The sequence below is a fragment of the Elaeis guineensis genome, chromosome 9, assembly GCF_000442705.2.
Source record: "Elaeis guineensis isolate ETL-2024a chromosome 9, EG11, whole genome shotgun sequence".
Classification (NCBI taxonomy): domain Eukaryota; kingdom Viridiplantae; phylum Streptophyta; class Magnoliopsida; order Arecales; family Arecaceae; genus Elaeis; species Elaeis guineensis.
This window is the reverse complement of record NC_026001.2, coordinates 4,084,660-4,103,303: the sequence shown is the minus strand read 5'-3', so window position 1 is coordinate 4,103,303 and position 18,644 is coordinate 4,084,660. Positions and strand designations below refer to the sequence as shown.

At 38.2% G+C, this 18,644-nt stretch overlaps 1 protein-coding gene and 1 pseudogene across 1 annotated transcript; both read right to left on the bottom strand.

The window, feature by feature from the left end:
* Positions 1 to 3,414: 3,414 nt before the first annotated feature.
* LOC140851706 (G-type lectin S-receptor-like serine/threonine-protein kinase LECRK3) lies at positions 3,415 to 6,478 on the bottom strand. The gene has a single exon (XM_073243756.1). It carries the CDS (start codon positions 5,985 to 5,987, stop codon positions 3,663 to 3,665), a length of 2,325 nt encoding a protein of 774 aa, XP_073099857.1. The 5' UTR covers positions 5,988 to 6,478; the 3' UTR covers positions 3,415 to 3,662.
* Positions 6,479 to 8,585: 2,107 nt separating this feature from the next.
* LOC140851642 (uncharacterized) lies at positions 8,586 to 18,082 on the bottom strand (annotated as a pseudogene).
* Between the last annotated feature and the right edge of the window lie 562 nt (positions 18,083 to 18,644).

Here is an 18,644-nt window from a genome sequence, read left to right as displayed (position 1 = left end):
CTCTAATCCTGTGGTTTTACAAGCCCAGTTTTCTTGTTTGCAGTTAACTAGCTCGAAAAAATAATCTTTTCATTTTGGCAAAGAAGATGCTTTTCATTTATTTTCATAATATAATTAGAAAAGAGAAGAAAAGTCTGCACAACTGTCACAATTTCCCCTTTATATCTTCCTCCTGTAGTTGCTTGTTGTAGGTTGGCCTTCCAATCTTCATTATTACAATCATCCAAAGATGAGACGATCACTGGACAATTATGCTGATTTTCCTCACCTGTTCTCTTCAAACAAGAACCTTTTCACCATTTATTGGTAGACCAACAAGTCATAACAAAGACTAGTACTCCCCAATGTAATGCCACCAGCAACCATCGATCTTTTCATGCCGTCACACAATCCACTGCCGAGTGGTTACATCAAGCGTGACAGGCTTTTTTAGACAGCTAGAAGTTGGACCAAGAGAAATCCTTAAAAATAAAGGTGAGAGGTGCGTATACATTGTCTCTGGCAAGAAAAACAAGGGGGCCTTGTTTTGGTTAAAGGCGAATACCAAAGTCACGTTTTTGCGAAAACTTCAATGTGAACTGCTTTTATAACAGATATTGCCTACTATGAAAACGAAGGCCACAGGCTCAAATTAGTCTCCAATTTTTTTTTTTAAAAAAAAGATAAAAATTACTTTCTAACAACAGTATCGCATTACTGGTTGGCACTACATTATCTACCAAGTCATGGATATTTATCCTGTCCAACTTCACCATTGTGTATGCTGTTTGACGTGCGCTAATGTCAGCTGTCCTTCGTGGAATTGGCTGCGGAGACTTCTCAATGATAGGTTAACATCTCTCTAGATATACTCTAATCTAAAACCTTGTTAAATCAGGTAATTATTATCGTTGCGTCACCCTCAAACCTCAAGCTTTCTATATTTAATTAGATTTATCTTTTTATCAATCTAGACACGAAGTTTCTCTCCTCCACACTATTGTGAGCGCTAAACGCTATAGAAAATTATATATATATTCCAAATATAGTCACATTAGCTGGCAAAATGTCATGTTAGGGAGAAAAGTTAGAGGCAGGGAAGGAACTACATTCTAATTACATCCACAAAATCCTCCAGTATGTGGAGTGCTCGTTCATCATTATAGATATGGCTGATCACTAGTATGATGGATCATGATGAGAGAGAAGTTGGAGGTGGAGGAAGAGACACCCCGATTTTATCTTCTAACATTTGGTGCTACTTGCTCGCCCATTTTATGAAAATTGCTTTCACAGAAACATATGTTTATACAAAATGTTTTGCTAAAAATGTTTTTTACTTGATTTATTGTTGTGATAGAAATTGCTATTAGACAAGATTTAGGAGAATTCATCTAAATCCAAATTTTAGACACAAAATCTCCCTTCAAAGAAGATACCAGTGCAAGTACTGAAGTATTTTGTTTTAAATTTTTATTTTCCTTTTTTAATGCAACTGTATCCTCTGATTCACAGCTGATATTGAGGGTTTCACATATGCAATTAGAAGGGGACCTTATGACAGTCAATTCTAACACCTTGCAGATCAAGACTGAAACTTGTGAGCCGGAATCTTCTATTCATGTTTGTCTTATTCGAAGTAATAACTTAGAAACTGGGCAAAGCCTTTATGACGTCGCCTCAGACTAGTTTTTTGAAGATTTGCAAGGTAATTGAGTATTCGAAGAACTTCAAGTTTCATATCACAACATGTACTGGAAAATAGACTTTAGAATCAAGGGCAGAGCAGGAAAAGTTTACTGTAAAGTTTTCTATAGATTAAAGAAATTATTGCGTACTTAAGAGGATAAGATAGGGTTAGTTGAAAATCTGTGAGACTTCCATATGTACCAAAAAAAGAGTAGAGAACATTATCTAAAATCACTGTGTTGTTGTTGACTATGTTAGCTTGGGTAAGTTTTTAGATGACAGCAGTTTTACTGAATTACCGAAAGGAAAGTGGATCTCTTACCAAAAAAAAAAAAAAAGAATAGGAAAGTGGATCTGCAGCTTCCGATGGATGGTCATTTGTTTGTTTGTTTAATGATAGTTCACTCTACGTGCATATAGTTCAGTCTATGTGCATCCCCAGTTCCAATTGGAACATATGGTGATGATTAACAGCAGCTACGATACTAGCTTTGAGCATACCCCAATTAATCCTCTTGTCGAATTCTTTAGTTCGACATCTAGCTAGCATCATCATTGCATTCAGCTTTCCGAAGACATATACACCATCACTGTGATAATTTGGAACCATTCTACCATTCAATTAAGCTTTCCATGTAACATGTGGCTAATGACACATCAATTGGTTTGTGAATCATGCAAGTGTTTGGGTTATCCATTTTTTTTTTTTAAAAGTCCTAATTAAACATTGGAGTTGGTTCTTCTTCTGTAAAGTTCTCTTTTTGTGTGAGAGAGAGGGATTATAAATCCTAAAGTTGTTTTTTTTTAGTACCAAGTCTGATTATTGGTGCTATCAATAAGTCTCTACTCTTTTTTTGGTACATATGGAAGTCTCCATTTAATTGATGGTTATTGATAGAGGATGCAACGGAAGATAAATAGAAAGGATTCACCTCTGAGAACTGTAGATGCACGCCAGACATTTCTGGATTAATTGAACTTTAAAATAAACTCCCTATGATGAATAGCTGTTCTACCCCGTATGCCTCAAAGGGCGGAACAACTTAAATTAGTGTTTTGAGAATCTTCAGGTTCTAAAATGCCAGGAAATTAAGTAAAGAAGCTTTAGAAACCTATAACTGCAGCCATCAAACCCGCCAATTCTGCCTCAGATTCATGTGTTTATTAAATAGAATGGGAGAAGTAACTTCTCATACTGGCTGGTAGGCAACTTCAAAGTTTCCAAGTCGAAAATAAAATGCCAAATTATTTTTTCACATAGATATCCATGTGGGCAAAAACGGTCCATATGCAGCGCAAAACCACATGTTTAATCCCTTTGAGCTAACTTACCAAAAAAAAAACAAAATCCCTTTGAGCTCCGCAACAATTACATGTGGAGGTGAAAACCACCTAGACCTGTTTAATGCAAATATAATACACACTGATCGAAACCTGGCAGATCAAATTCATCATAATTCACGCTAGCACCATAGCTGGATAGGATAATGCAGAAAGTGAACCAAGAAATGCTCAAAATGGTATGTCTCTAACTGGTTGCCTCTCTTAGTCAATTCTCTCAATGATTACCCTACTTATCTTTCTTTTTTTATGTTGCATCCTGCTTGACTTTTCTTATTCTTACTATAACATTGTTTTCTTGTGGATCTCCGAATGCATCTCTCACTTGAAGTTGGCTTAAGTTGATGAGAAAGTCTCGCAAGAAAAGAGTAAAATTGTAAAATGCTTGAAAGATGACTTACAATATGGAAACGACTAATCATCTTTGACTTAAAGTAAGATGGTTATTACAAACATAAAGATTGCATACTGCATCATTAGGTTCCCAAATTCAAAAACATATAAAATGAGAAATACACTTGCTTAAAAATGCAAAGAGTGAATCTTGTTTTATTCGAAATGGAAATCACCATATATACCTTTTTTTTTTTTTAATGAAGAAAGCACCATAGCTATCAAGTGGGACTTTAGAACGGCTTGACGACCCTCGCAGATCAGGAACTAAATCCAGGTGGAGGAGGAAGGGATATGTCCACGTTCGTTTCCAGCATCGTCACCACATTCTTCATGCTAGGCCGAGCACCTGGTTCCGACTGAGTACACCAGAGCCCCACTTTCACAAGCCTATTCAACTCTGTCATATCTACCTCATCAGCCACAAGCTTCTCCAACTCTCCATCCATAAAGCAGTTATGGACCCAGTCCAGAAGAATGATTGCATCTTCTTCATCAGCTTCCAATTCCATACTTTGCCTGCAGCATACGATTTCGAGCAGTACAATGCCAAAGCTGTAAACATCTGCCTTCACCGTTATCGGCGCATTCTTGTGCCATTCTGGTGCAAGGTAACCCCTTGTCCCCCTAATGCCCGTAAATGTTCTTGTCTGACTTGGCATCAACAACTTTGCTAACCCAAAATCTGATATCTTTGCTGTCCAATTATCATCCATCAGTATGTTTGGAGGTTTTATGTCGCAATGTATAATACGAGTTTCACACTCCTCATGCAGATAATGGATCCCTCTAGCTATATCTAACGCAATCCTTACCCGCTCATCCCAACTTGGGTGTCCGTCAGCCTTAAAGATGAGGTCTGCAAGCGATCCGTTGCTCATGTATTCATAGACTAAGAGCCTGTTAGTACCTTCATCACAGAAGCCAAGCAGTCTTACCAAGTTCTTGTGGTGAGTTCTTCCAATTGTCCTCATCTCCGTTCGGAACTCTCTTTCTCCCTCATCCACCACCTTCTCAAGTTTTTTTACAGCTATTACTCTTTGACCACGAGGCAAGGTCCCCTTAAAGACAGTTCCAAAGGCTCCCTTACCTAGCTCTTCCTTGAAACCATCGGTCGCTTCCCTCAACTCACGGTAGGAAAAAGATCTGGGTGCTATTTCGTCCACCAGAGCTGGCTCCTTATTTCTCCACAACCTTCTATACCTTCCAGCTCGATACCTATAAAAGAAGAAAATTAAAGCAACCAAGGAAGAAATTATACAAGCAATAATAGCTGCTGACACAATCAAAATCTTAGCGCTAAACTTTCGCCTGATGGTAACAACGGGAGCTGCAGCAGGGCTTATGTTAACCAGCTTGATGAATGTCGTGGTGGAGTCATCTGTTTTCCCATATCTCAATGGAAACAACTGTTTCCTGCACGTATTGTCGGAAAACAGAGCGGCATCACAATTGCAATCTTTCAAACATGCTTCTCCGCAATCTTCCTTGCTTGTCACAGACAGTGGTGCAGTATAGGAAAACTCCGTCCATGCTACGTTGTACACAGTGGACATGTATGTCGTGTTATCATTGTTCGAGTAGCAACCAGAGGCCGTGAAGTTCCTTCTGCATCCGTTCGATGTCCTGTTAGCATCAAGATAATCGAAACCAGGCAAACAAGTGCATACGACTTGTCCATTTGCGGAAGTACTGCAGTAGCTGTTCAGACCACAGGTTCCCTTGACCGCACACGGATCTGTTACGTCTGGGAATTTCTTCAATACCTGTTCTGTGTTTGACTCGAGATTGTGAGAATATAACCGGAAGATCCCATCGACACCAAGCGTTGCACGATACACCAGCGCTGTCCCGCTCTGGTAGCCGCTTGTTAGATTGTATGTGACATTGTCGTTGAGCAGGTACAGCCAACCTTTATCATCCAGATTTAAGCTCTGGTAGCCTTTTCCACTTGTTTGGGAGTCATAGTAAGAATCCTCTGGACCATCTGGTGATGCCACAGGATACAGAACGAGGTTCCCATCATTTAGCAAGATGAGATGAAACTTCCCGCTAGAGTGGTTGGTTTCTGATGCGCCGGAAACGAGCTGGGATCCAGCGCCCAGCACCTGACCGGCCATGATTGTGTCAGTTGGATGGTCAAAGGTTTCCCATATGACATCAGAGTTAGAGTCATAGATGACGAAGTTCCCGGAATCGAGCATGGAAGCAGAGGAAGCATTGTTGCCTGTGGAAATGTTGGAGATGAGTCTCTCTTCTGAGTTTTGTAGGAGGAGCTTGAGCCCTTCAGTAGTTAGCTTCAATACAGCATCTTTGGTCACCGGTGGATCATCTCGGTCAGCCGTCCATATAACAGTGGAGTTTTCAGGAGATGGCACGAGCCATATTCCAATGGAGAAGCCAGTGCCTTCTGGGTAGAATCCGAAGGCGAAGCGTCCATTAGGTGAGTGCCATGATGTAGGGTTGGTGGTGGTATGGAGAGAGGTGTCCAAGCTTATGTTGGACTGCCTTGGTTGAGCTGCTCCCAGGGCAAACGCTGATGAGAAGATTGAGAGGAACAGGATGTAGGATATTGCAGAAGCCATTAGAGAAGATGACCAAGATCAAAGGATTGCAAGGACTCGCTAATATCTTGTTCTCTATAAATTCTTTTGTGGACTGATTGCATGTAATTGAGAGGAAAAACAGGAACTGGTAATGTCCAAGCAACAAAAGGAGTGATTCACTGGGTTGACCCCAAGCAAACAGCAAGAGGTTGACCCAAAATAAACACAGCGGTACTGCAAATGACTCAGTGGGGTTGGAGTTGTATCTTTCGCGCGAAATAATGATCCAACTTTCTTTCATCACTTCAATCGCTGGATCGCACATTGGCCACTTTGAGAGCTGTGCAGGCTGATGAATGGAAAGTTTGGAGTACTTTGCGATCTGTGCAATGCATGATCCAGTGATTGATGTCGCAAAAGAACATCAAGCATTTTTTCGCACGAAAGATACAACCCGGTGCATGTTCATCTGATTATAGAGACGAACAGCTATTAAATTGTATATTACTATTGGTAGCCATCCATTCTTTGATGATAGAGAAAATACGCATGGAATCCTGAGTTCATTTATGTATGCTTCTCTTTCCCTCTTTATTAATGCTGTATGCCAGCTCCGTAGCTTGCTGGTCAACTGATGACCCCAAGTCATCCTCAAAGAAATGGCATCATCCAGCCAAAAAAAAGGCTTGCATTTTTCCGAGATACAATTCTGCATAAGGTTGTCCATCATTTTGCCCTTGCTACTCTTTAATTTCTTTTTTCCTAAGGAAACTTCCTACTTTATTTTGTCCATAGGTTTCCTGTGGCGTAGCAATACTGATTCTTCTGCATATTTAGATCTAGTTGCAGCTAAGTAGGTATTCACTTTGGATCAATGCAATCACGTGTTGGAAACGATTCCCATGGCCGTCAGTCTCCTAATTACGTGTTGGAAAAGCTTCCCATGGCCGTCTGCTTCTGGGCCCCGACTTTCTAGTATTGGCTCGGGTGGCCATCAATAATTCTTCCAGTGGTAGGAACTAGGACTGCCAATTAAAAAGTAGAAAATTAACTAGATATTCACCCGTGCTTAGCACGGATGAAATTTTGTTTTACTTTAGATGTTATATGAATTTAATAATTTTATAATTATTTATACATAATTTATTATTTTTTTAATAAATTTTATTTATATATATTAAATTTAAAATATAGAAATAAAGAATAATAGGTAGATATATATAGAATAAAGAAAACACATAGATTTTAAAAGAATGTGAATTAGCTTTTAATAGATAGTATTTGTTAGAATAAAATAAACAGTTCAACTTTTGTTGATGTTGAATATTTTTTTGTCAATATCATACAAAAATTTTTTCAAAAATAAATTTTTTTATGGCATATCCTTGCAAATATTATCAAAGACATCACCTATATCTTTTAATCTTAAAGACTAAATGACAAATAAAGGAAAGAAATTGAGATAGGTATCAAATCAACTTATCTGATAAAAGAATACATAACATGTAAGTATGTTAGGCAAAGAAATGCTATTGGATTTTGGCATTTTACGTGTTATCTATTTCCTAACCAATAATGCATGAAAGAAATTTCAGTTTATAGCAAAAGACTCTAGGAACAACCTATAAATGAAATTTCTTAACTCTAATGCATACGGTACATGACTAAATTTATGATCTGCATTCTATTCTAGTGACCGCCACCACTAAGTTGAGTGAGAATTGCTAAGAATTCTAGAGAAAAAATCTAGATTAGAGACTTGAAAAATCATATTTTCTCTCCTATTTTTATAGATAAGGCTATAACAGGACATTGCTCAAGAAGGCCATTACCAGTTAATGAACTACCAAAATAGATCTTTGGAAAGAAGGTCCATATGTAGCTTTATGCTTCACAGTACAAACTTACACAAAAAATAGGTAAGAAGAAATTTTTGTTCATGCTAATCAGAAAAAAAAAAAGCTGAGCGATTTGAATACATTATACTATTTTTACATTGCATTACATTCAATTTCTACTTCCTTTCTCATATTTAGGTAGTTCAATGAGAAACTGGACCCATTATCTTTGAATTATTTTGCACAAAGATGTTATTGGAAAAGCAATTACAGTCATTTAGAAAGCCATTATAGTGAAAACTGTAAAGCCTTTTAATTTTTCAACTTGATAATAACTAACTCATGATCATCATCCTGCATGGTTGTTAGCATACACGCATTAGAAAAATCAAAAAATTTCTCTTTCTGAAGTTATATAAAAATAATAATAAAGTTTCAACATACTCTTTCATGTTATATTACAGGGTTGTCAACGGTATACAATAAGTCAGTAATTACCTTGTTGAAAGCAGCTAAACTTTCGATTGGAAGATACTACATGAAACAATAAAATAGTAGACCAAGTTAAATCAAGCAAGATGGTATGAATTTAGCTTTAAGAATTTGAAACAAAAAAAATTGAGCTGAAGCATAAAGATTTTTTTACTATGATGATGAATGTTTTCATCATATGCCAGTATTTATAAACATTAGAAGAATGCACCTGAAAATAAATAATAAAGAAAGTGTTTATTAGAAATTATTACATACTCAACTAAGTACTAAAAACATATTAGTAGAGATGTCAGAAAATACTTACCTATCTCAAATTTTGGAAGACTTCTTTATACACTACATTAGTTGTATTACATGAAATCTTTCCTTCATTGTCACAGATTAATATTTTCAAACCACTTCGACTTCTAACTCAGAAAATTACAACATAAAGCTGACCATGGCTAAAGACAGGTCTTCTAAGATATAATCCAACATGAGAAAGAGATTGACCTTGACTTTTATTGATGGTCATAGTAAATAAAACTGTCAAGGGATATTGTCTACGTTGAAATTTAAAAGGTAATCTTGAGTCTGATGGAGTTAAAGTCATGCGAGCAAAGAAGACCTTTTGTCCTATATTACTGCCTGAAATAACTTTGGCCTCAACTACATGAGTGCCTAATTGAGTGATCATCAATCTGGTGTCATTACACAATCCAGAAAATTGGTCTATATTTCTTAACAACATTACAGGAACCCCACATTTGAGCTTTAAACAATGAGTTGGAAGATCGAAACATTTAATACTATTCAAGAATTCAGGTGTGTGTATATCATCAGGGGTATTATGATTTTCATCTATTTTGCAAATGGTGTCAGAACTTAAATATGTTCTTTCCTCACCAGGAACCAATGTAAGCATAAATTCATTGACCAAGTCCACAATATCATGAGTGGGAGCAAGTATTGCTCTTTCTTGCAAATAGTTTGGATCCTTCATCTTCTCCAAAAAAGATGGATATGTGCTTTCTACAATGGCTGTAAGTGGATTATTTGACTCTTTTATCAAAAGATCATCCAGAATTTCAATGACTGCTTCACCATCATTAGGCCCACCAACTAACCCATCTCCAATACTCAGTATCCAGTCTGAAAATTTTTTTATTTCATTTGAATCAGAATTAAAACCATCTGTTTGGAGCCTCATATTTTTAGTTAAAGTCAGCACCTTACAAAAAGACCAAAGATATGATGAGTTGATGGTGGCGAGTACAATATCCTGTCTGCTACCTTTAGGAATGATAGGGAGAATTTGTCTGAAGTCACCTCCAAGCACAATAATTTTACCCCCAAAAAGCTGTTCCAAACTATTTGGATTAGTGAATCTGAGAATATCTCTTAAAGTTCTGTCTAAAGCTTCAAAATAATATTTGTGAATCATAGGAGCTTCATCCCAGATAATAAGCTTAGTCTTAGCTATCAATTCGGCCAATGGACTTCCTTGTCTAATATTGCAAGTTGAGTCTTCATTTGCATTCAAAGGGATCCCAAATCTGGAGTGTGCCGTTCTCCCTCCAGGAAGAAGTAGAGATGCTATTCCACTTGATGCTACTGTGAGCACGATCTCACCTTTTGATCGTAAAGCAGCAGATAGAGTTTTTCAAATAAATATTTTTTCAGTGCCACCATAACCATAAATAAAGAAAATTCCACATTTATTTCTAGCAACAGCATTCATAATTGTGTCATAGATTTCTTTTTATTCAGTTGTAAGACTGGAAATAAGCTTTTTGTGCTCTTCAACCAAAGATAGTTTATCATAATGAAGCTCATCATGAATAAGCCAATTCTGAGCAACTGAAAGGATCATCTCATCTGGAAAAAGCATTGGAGGATAATCACGAAGATTTTTACCACTACTTTGAAGAAATTTTTCAATATCCGCAAGTGCATAATTTTTTAATTCATCATCACTCAAATGCAAACTTGAAATAGTAAAAGAACACATTTTCTTTTAGATAATATGGCAACAGCATTAAGTTTTTTTTTTCTTATAACCATATAATCAGAGCAATAAAAATACAAAGTAAATTTTTTAAGTAATCAAAATGATAAACGAAAAAATAGATAATGCCATACTGTCATGATGTAGAAGAGTCCTTTGCCTCTGAAGGATGTCTTTCGTTAAGTATTGCCAACTGTTTTCCCAAATGAATTCAGGCTTTGATAAAGAATTTGACAATAATAACATTGCAAAGAGTCTTCTCAAGTAATTTGCAGTACCCCAAAAACTTGTCTCTGCTATGCCATCAATATATTCTTTGTCATCATCAAGCAAGCCTAATGCATAGCAAGCCTCTTTAAATGAAGGATATCTAACACCATTGATAGTCCTTATATCTTCAAAACACGTGGCACCTCTTACTATATTAAGTAAGATTCTCTCATAGTACATATCTCTACTTCCAAGAGGGACATAAAATACTCTACCAATAGAGAACCCACATTTTCTTGGATCCATTGAAGCTCAGATTGTTTCCATACAAATTTAGTAGGAAATTCTGCATTAGTCAAATCTCTTGCTTCTGGATACTTTTTATTGGCCTCCATCCATGCCAAAAATATTGACTGATTGATTCCAGGTTTGTTTAGAACAGAATCAATTGGATCCTTATCACCAAATACAACCATTTGCTCATCTGGTAGATGAAAGGATAGCCGTTCAACAGGAGGATCTCTATAATTGATATCAAAGCCAAAAATCCTCCAAGCAGCTTTGCATGGAGATATGTACCTACAATCATAGTACATACTTATTTCATCTGCTTCTTCTTGATTTTTAGGACTTCGATAAAAAGCTGCAGTAACACGATCATGGCCTTTGTTAATATATTTAAAAAGATATTTTATTGATCTTGACTGATTGCACCATTCAATATTGATATGTGCATGATACTTCAAGAGAAGATATGGATTATATGGAACGACATATCTATTGTCAAGAATAATACCATTCTTTTCCACAGTTCTATCATTATCCCTTCTTCTGTAAAGAGGATATCCTTCTTCATCAATAGATGTGTAGCCTTTGAACTGTTTAGGAAAATGTTTCGAACATCTTCCATCCTTCATACATGGGGAACGTGGATTGGAAGCACCACAAGGACCATGGATCATAAAATTATTCACAAGTTCATATAGCTGTGGATAAAACTCTTGGTCAGGTATCTCAGCTAATATGATTTTATTGATATCTTCACCAGTAGGATATTTATCCTCAGCATGCAGCAAAACTAAAATATGAGCATGTGGCAAACCACGCTTTTGAAATTGAATAGTGTATATCACTACAAATTAACAAAAATTACCTTCATCAAATATAATGATATATATGTGCATCTTAATGAATTTATCTAAGTTGGATTATGTATTATACAATATGCATGAATGTTAGACTAATGAAGATTTAAATGTATATAATCTATAAGTTACAACTAATCAATAATTAAAAAAAAAAATAGAGAAATACAACATGAATGCATATTTACAATTCAAAGACTATTGAAAAAATTCATAAATTTGTCTAATAAACTGGATGTTGGAAAAAATACATGTAAATATAATAAATACATCAGGGTAGCTAACTCACTGGTTCTGACCTTTTGGTGGATGAAATAGTTTCTGAACAACTCATCAAGTACAGATCAAAGTATTAGATATTGCAGGGTAGGCATAAAAATTATTCTATTGCTTCTTTAGATTCATAGTAATCAAATTAGTAAGAATGGAATTCCAGTTATGTTGCATTATATGTGAATCAAACTTGTACTTTGATCGTATTTTTATTTTTTAGTTTTTATCTGATTTTATACTTTATTCTTTGTTGTTGTTAGTAATTAGATTTGGTGCAATGTCTAGTGAGTTTTCTGTTGTTCTAATTGTTTAAATGAAATATGGTTGGTCTTTGGATGGTTATACATGATAGTTTAATTAAACACTTAAAACTTATGGTGAGTTCAATGTGTTAATCAAATTTGTTTATATCATATTGGGAAGGCAATAAAATCTAAGAGTTTAAAATTATTAGTATATTTAGTATAATGGTTGAGTAATGGTACTAACCTTACCAGAGCTTTAGATATCATGGGAAGGCAGAATAGTTATTTTTCTGTGTTACTTTGATCTTTTAGTTTTAGCTTTTATTGTTTCATCAAACTTATTATTGATGAATTTAGCTGTATCAGACAACTTGGTATTTTAAATATATCTTCTATCTGATCTTGGTTGAATATTATTTACAAACTGAAAGATACACAGATGATTTATTTTAGAATTTTCCCTTTTCATCAGTAATCCCAAACCATTGCTCTTTTTTCTCAATCCAGAAAATGATTTTATAGAGAGAAGAGAATGTCAAAGAAGAATAAGGGGTTGTTTAGAAAATAATTACTTTGGGTTTTAGTCTTTTTCTATATTTAGGCAAGCGTAAGTTGTTTGTATGTGGGGTTTGGAATGGGGAAGTTTTATGTGCCCATTTTCTCTACTCATTCACTACTCATGAGTCAGTAGCTCATCAATTTCTTTTTTTAAAAAAAGAAATAAAAGTAGATAGAGAGAAGATAATATTTTCTTCTTTACACAGTAGGTATTTCTTTTGTTAAATTTCAAACATTATGATCAAACCTTACCCTTGCCGCTAAAGAATGAACCAAAAAAAAAATATTATTGTTCATAGATTTACTTCTCACCTTTTCAACCAAGTGTTTACTTATTTAAATTTTTGAAATCTATTTCTGTAAAATACTAACTAATAAACAACTGCAAAAGTTGTAGAAATACAATAAAAACTTACAGTTGCCATAGCTTTACAGTTCAAAAAATACATGAAAAAAAAAAGAACGGTAAACAAAAATATTGGTCCCATTGAGGTCTGAGAACGAGATACTTAGTCCCATTGATTTGGAGACGTTGGGTTGGGGGCACAAAACATACAAATACTTCACAGAAGAATATGATCTCTAACATGTAAATAAGGTTTATTCATTATATTTCTTTCATTTTGGAAATAGAAAGCATTCAGATTTTATTTTAATTTTGGATTAATCTAATCATGAATGTATATAAAGAATTCAAATACTTCAGAAAAAATATGTAAATAGTAGTATAAAGTGGATGTTGGAGAAAACATGTATAAAGAAGTTAGATGTACCAGCTTTAGCTTTTCCAAAAATCAGTTTTGTGATCAACATTGATTTGATCAACAAAATCAATTCTGGATGCCATTGTTCTTCACCTAGCAAAAAAAATATTCAAAAAAAAAAGAGTTTAGCGAATAAATGACAGGAACATGAGTGGGAACTGAAGAAAAAAAGTTTAGAGGTTACCTGGTCCATCGAAAAACCCAAGCTTGAAGGAGTTTCAATGGCGATGGAACCCTCAAATGTGCACCAGCCACAACCCAGAACTTCTAGCAACCTTTGATTCCACTTCCTTCCATTTAAATACCATATTGGCTATGAACACCAGCTTTCAGTGGCAATAAAGAAAAGCAGATTCTCGAAGTTGTTATTATTCAAGCCACAACAGTCAATTTGCTTGGGTATGAAGAACTTGAGCGCTTCGTTTTCCCAGCTGGATGTGTAATTAAATCCCAGCTGGATTTCAATTGACCACATGATAACTTTTGGCATTTTCAATACAAATTTAGGCGGGATAAATTTTCACCAGAGACTGCCACGTGTAAAACTCCACCAGCCGGTTCTACTTTTATATATTATATAAAACACCAATGTTCTCACTCATAGGTTCTTTGCTTTCCTAATTTGTGTTGGTCTCTTGGCCATGGAACTAAGGATGGTCCCTGGCTTTGGAAGAACAGAGATCGTCCACAGGCTGAGTCCAGAGCATAAGCTAGTAGCAAAGAAGCCACACATCCTTAAGAACATTGGTGTTGCAAACTTGATTAGTTCAGCATATGTCAGAAGTTTTTTTAAGAATAGCATTCTTATTACAGAAAAACATGGTTTAAAGCTATTAACTTGACCAAATAATAAATGTTATTATCTACGTTGCCAAATGTCAAATGCTAGTGGGCTTAAGAGTATGGTTACGTGTGTATATATATAATAGATGAGCATATATGATGGCAATTAAGAGTATGGTTACGTATCAATGGAGGAGTCTGAATTGATGTGAAGGAGTATGATGGCAATTAAGAGTATGATGGCAGATTCCCGAAGTTGTTATTATTCAAGCCACAACAGTCAATTTGCTTGGGTATGAAGAACTTGAGCGCTTCGTTTTCCCAGCTGGATGTGTAATTAAATCCCAGCTGGATTTCAATTGACCATATGATGACTTTTGGCATTTTCAATACAGATTTAGGCGGGATAAATTTTCACCAGAGACTGCCACGTGTAAAACTCCACCAGTCGGTTCTACTTTTATATATTATATAAAACACCAATGTTCTCACTCATAGGTTCTTTGCTTTCTTAATTTATGTTGGTCTCTTGGCCATGGAACTAAGGATGGTCCCTGGCCTTGGAAGAACAGAGATCGTCCACAGGCTGAGTCCAGAGCATAAGCTAGTAGCAAAGAAGCCACACATCCTTAAGAACATTGGTGTGTTTAAAGCTATTAACTTGACCAAATAATAAATGTTATTATCTACGTTGCCAAATGTCAAATGCTAGTGGGCTTAACCAAAACTATAACTTCTATTATGCAATTATGCAAAGAGTTTACACAGGTGTAATTTTTGGAGGGAAAAAAATTTATCAAAGAATGACAAGTGGCAGCCATTTAGGCCAGACTATCTTACTTTATATATATATAATAGACAAATAATAAATGTTATTATCTACGTTGCCAAATGTCAAATGCTAGTGGGCTTAACCAAAACTATAACTTCTATTATGCAATTATGCAAAGAGTTTACACAGGTGTAATTTTTGGAGGGAAAAAAATTTATCAAAGAATGACAAGTGGCAGCCATTTAGGCCAGACTATCTTACTTTATATATATATAATAGATAGATATGACTCACGTCGTGGATGCCACACACCATACAAGTTTTTGTTAAGGGTAGAATAAAGGCAAGCCAAATAATTAGAGTCTTAAACTATCCCTCGTTCAAAATGTTCGGGCCCAAAATTTGACTCAAGATTATAGAAATCTTAATTTTTCAAAATCAAGTTTAACTCGAAGAAAAAAAGACAATACTTGAAGGGTGGTATTATTTAGGTATGATTATATGAAAATAAAGGATACGACTTAACTAAAATATTATAGTTTGTTGTACTATCCATAAGATTATAAATATTTTAGAAGTAAAATATATGTTGAGAGTTGCATGAAATGCAATTGGTAAGAATTACCTACCCTTAAACTCATAAACATTTATTGTGCTATCTACAAGACTTTTATAAGGAATCGAAATTTCAATCTCACTAAAGAACCTAATGGCAGAGTTTCTCATTTTCCATACTACAGGCTATGGGATTCGTCAAATAAATAGGAGACATGATTAGATAAAAGGCCTCATCTAATTCTGCATATCATCATGAGTAGTATGCTTATATTTTATTCTTATTTTGTAGATTTATCTGCATCGTGGCATCTTTGTTTATACTGCATGGTATATTTGATGCCAACAAGTTGATCGGATCAAACTACGTGAAATGGTTGAGAAATCTAAGAATAGTTATCATCCAGGAGAAAGTCTCTTATATCCTTAATGCTTCGATCCCGATCTGATCGAGGATGATGCTACGGAGAAGGACCAAGCTACATATACAATATGGCAGTATGACAGTATGATTATCAAGTGTATCATATTAGCCTCTTTAAACAATATGTTGCAAAGATAATATGAAAGCATGGATCCTTAATCCATAGTTTTAAATTTGAGGGAGTTGCATGCAGCATATAGCAGGACTGCTAGATATGAGATATTCAAGTTGTTGTTCCATACTAAGATGAGTAAGGGCACATCTATGCAAATCCATGTGCTCAAAATGATTGACTTGATCATTCTATTAGGTCAGTTGTATTTTATTATGAATGGTGAGCTTAATTAGAATTTGATCCTACAACCACTCCCTAAAGGTAGTGTTGGTGCAAAAATCTGCTTGCGCCGGAGAAGCTGGAGTCGGGGGAGTCGCGGTTGCCGTCGGGACCTGCAAAGGAAGTCTAAACCGGAGGTGGGGTTGCTCCGGCAAGACCCTCCGACGCTCAAGTCAGTTCTCTGCCTCAACAAGAATGGAGTGCTCGAACGGAGAATTTAGCAGAGTTTTGAGATAAGAAATGAGCTTAAAGAATAACGTATCTGGGTGCCCCCTTTTATAGGCGGAGGAGGCAATGGATTGATGGTGACGTTTGTAACCGCCTGGTAGTGGGCCGCCCAAGATCAGGGGAATTGATTGCGAAAGGTAGTGGGGTAGACCCGTGGCTATTGTCATAGTCTGCCACGTAGGGCCTGTGGCAGGTAGTGGGGCGGCGTCCGTTGCCGCTAGCTGCCAGTGAGTAATGGGATCGTGCAGTGCCTGCTGCAGGGGGCGGAGCAGGATCGTGGCTGTTGACACAGCCTGTCAGAGAGTAATGGAGCCACGCGAAATCCGCTACAGGAAGTGGAACAGGATCATGGTTGTTATTGCTATCTGCCAAGGGGCGCGGATCTATTGATCGAGGCTCGGCAGAAGTCTGGCCTCTGTAGAAGTCCGGGAAGGGTCCTCCTTTCGGTTGGGGTCGTAGGTGAAGTCCGACTCCCGTAGGAGTCCGGGTGGAACCGTTCTGCTGCCGATGGCGGAGCCCGGATCTCGTAGGAGTCCGGACAGAGCATTCTGCAATCAAAGTTAAAGGTGAAGTCCGGCTCCCGTAGGAGTCCGGACGGAGCTTACCAGCAGCTGATACTGAGGGTGGAGCCCGGCTCCCGTAGGAGTCCGGGCGGAGCCGAGCTGCTGTTGATGTCGGAGGCGGAGCCCGGCTCCCGTAGGAGTCCGGACGGAGCTTACCAGTAGCTGATACTGAGGGTGGAGCCCGGCTCCCGTAGGAGTCCGGGCGGAGCCGAGCTGCTGTTGATGTCGAAGGCGGAGCCCGGCTCCCGTAGGAGTCCGGACGGAGCTTACCAGCAGCTGATACTGAGGGTGGAGCCCGGCTCCCGTAGGAGTCCGGGCGGAGCCGAGCTGCTGTTGATGTCGGAGGCGGAGCCCGACTCCCGTAGGAGTCCGGACGGAGCTTACCAGCAGCTGATACTGAGGGTGGAGCCCGGCTCCCGTAGGAGTCCGGGCGGAGCCGAGCTGCTGTTGATGTCGGAGGCGGAGCCCGGCTCCCGTAGGGGTCCGGGCGGGGTTGCGTTGCTGAGGATTTCGACTGTGGGTATTTTATACCCAACACCAGTCCCCCTACTTCCGAGTTTGAATTTCAAGCGAAGGAAGTACACACAGAGAGAGATGTGCACAGCCGAAATTGCCCCTTCGAACCTTGCGCACTGCCGCCTTCGTTTAATGCGCGCACGCCAGAGTCCGTTTTTCGGTGAAGGTGACTTGAAAAGTCTTTTCAGAACCCCCATCGAAACGCGATCCCAAGCGTCGTTCTGCGGGAATTTGTGAGCGGTCAACCCTCGATGGCGATGAAGGGGATAAGCGCGTCACGTGGCACGCACCAGTTGGCCCAGGAATGCCCGCCGCCATAACTGCGCCAGGATCCATCGGCTATTTAAACCCCTCAGTCCCCTCGTGGCTTCATCCTGGCACTTTTCTTTCGTCTGAGAGTCCTGGTTCTCTCACCCCAATCCCTGTCTCCTTCCCTCGCACCATGTCCTCTACTCGAGAGGCTGTTCTTGAGGGAATCTTTAGGGTTTGGAGGAAGGTGAGGAGGAGAATGACGGCCGGTGAGAATCTCTGTCGTTCTAAAGGGAGCCCAAGGAAGAATTCCTTCAACAACAGAGGTTTAATAACGGGGGCTGTCGGTGAAGTTATTCTGCCCGCGAATCTCGGAGTGGCAAGGCGGGGTGATACCGGTCAAGAGGGCAGAGCAGTCGTCATAAGCCATGACCGGATCCTTGACGCCGTCGGGGCCGAGAGACCAGAGGCGGTCGGTGTCAACGGTGAGGCAGTAGAACTTGTTGCGGGGGCGGTGGAAGTAACGCATGCCGACCTTGCCGGAGCATCTCGGGCGGCGGCCGTCGCGGTGCATTCGGAGATGAGGCACATCTCTGGTGTCGCAACCGCTCCCGGAGTGGCTACGGTTCTTCTTGAAACAGGTCTTCGCTACTGCCGCCGTTGCCCTCACCGCCTCCAGAGATCTATCCCATCCCTTTCCCGCTAAGGTTGGGACTTCGGGAACAAAATGAGGCGAGATGGGGCGAGAGCTGTTACA

Bases quoted from the DNA above. Each gene is read 5' to 3' on its own strand.
- LOC140851706 (XM_073243756.1), bottom strand. From the start codon at position 5,987: ATGGCTTCTGCAATATCCTACATCCTGTTCCTCTCAATCTTCTCATCA.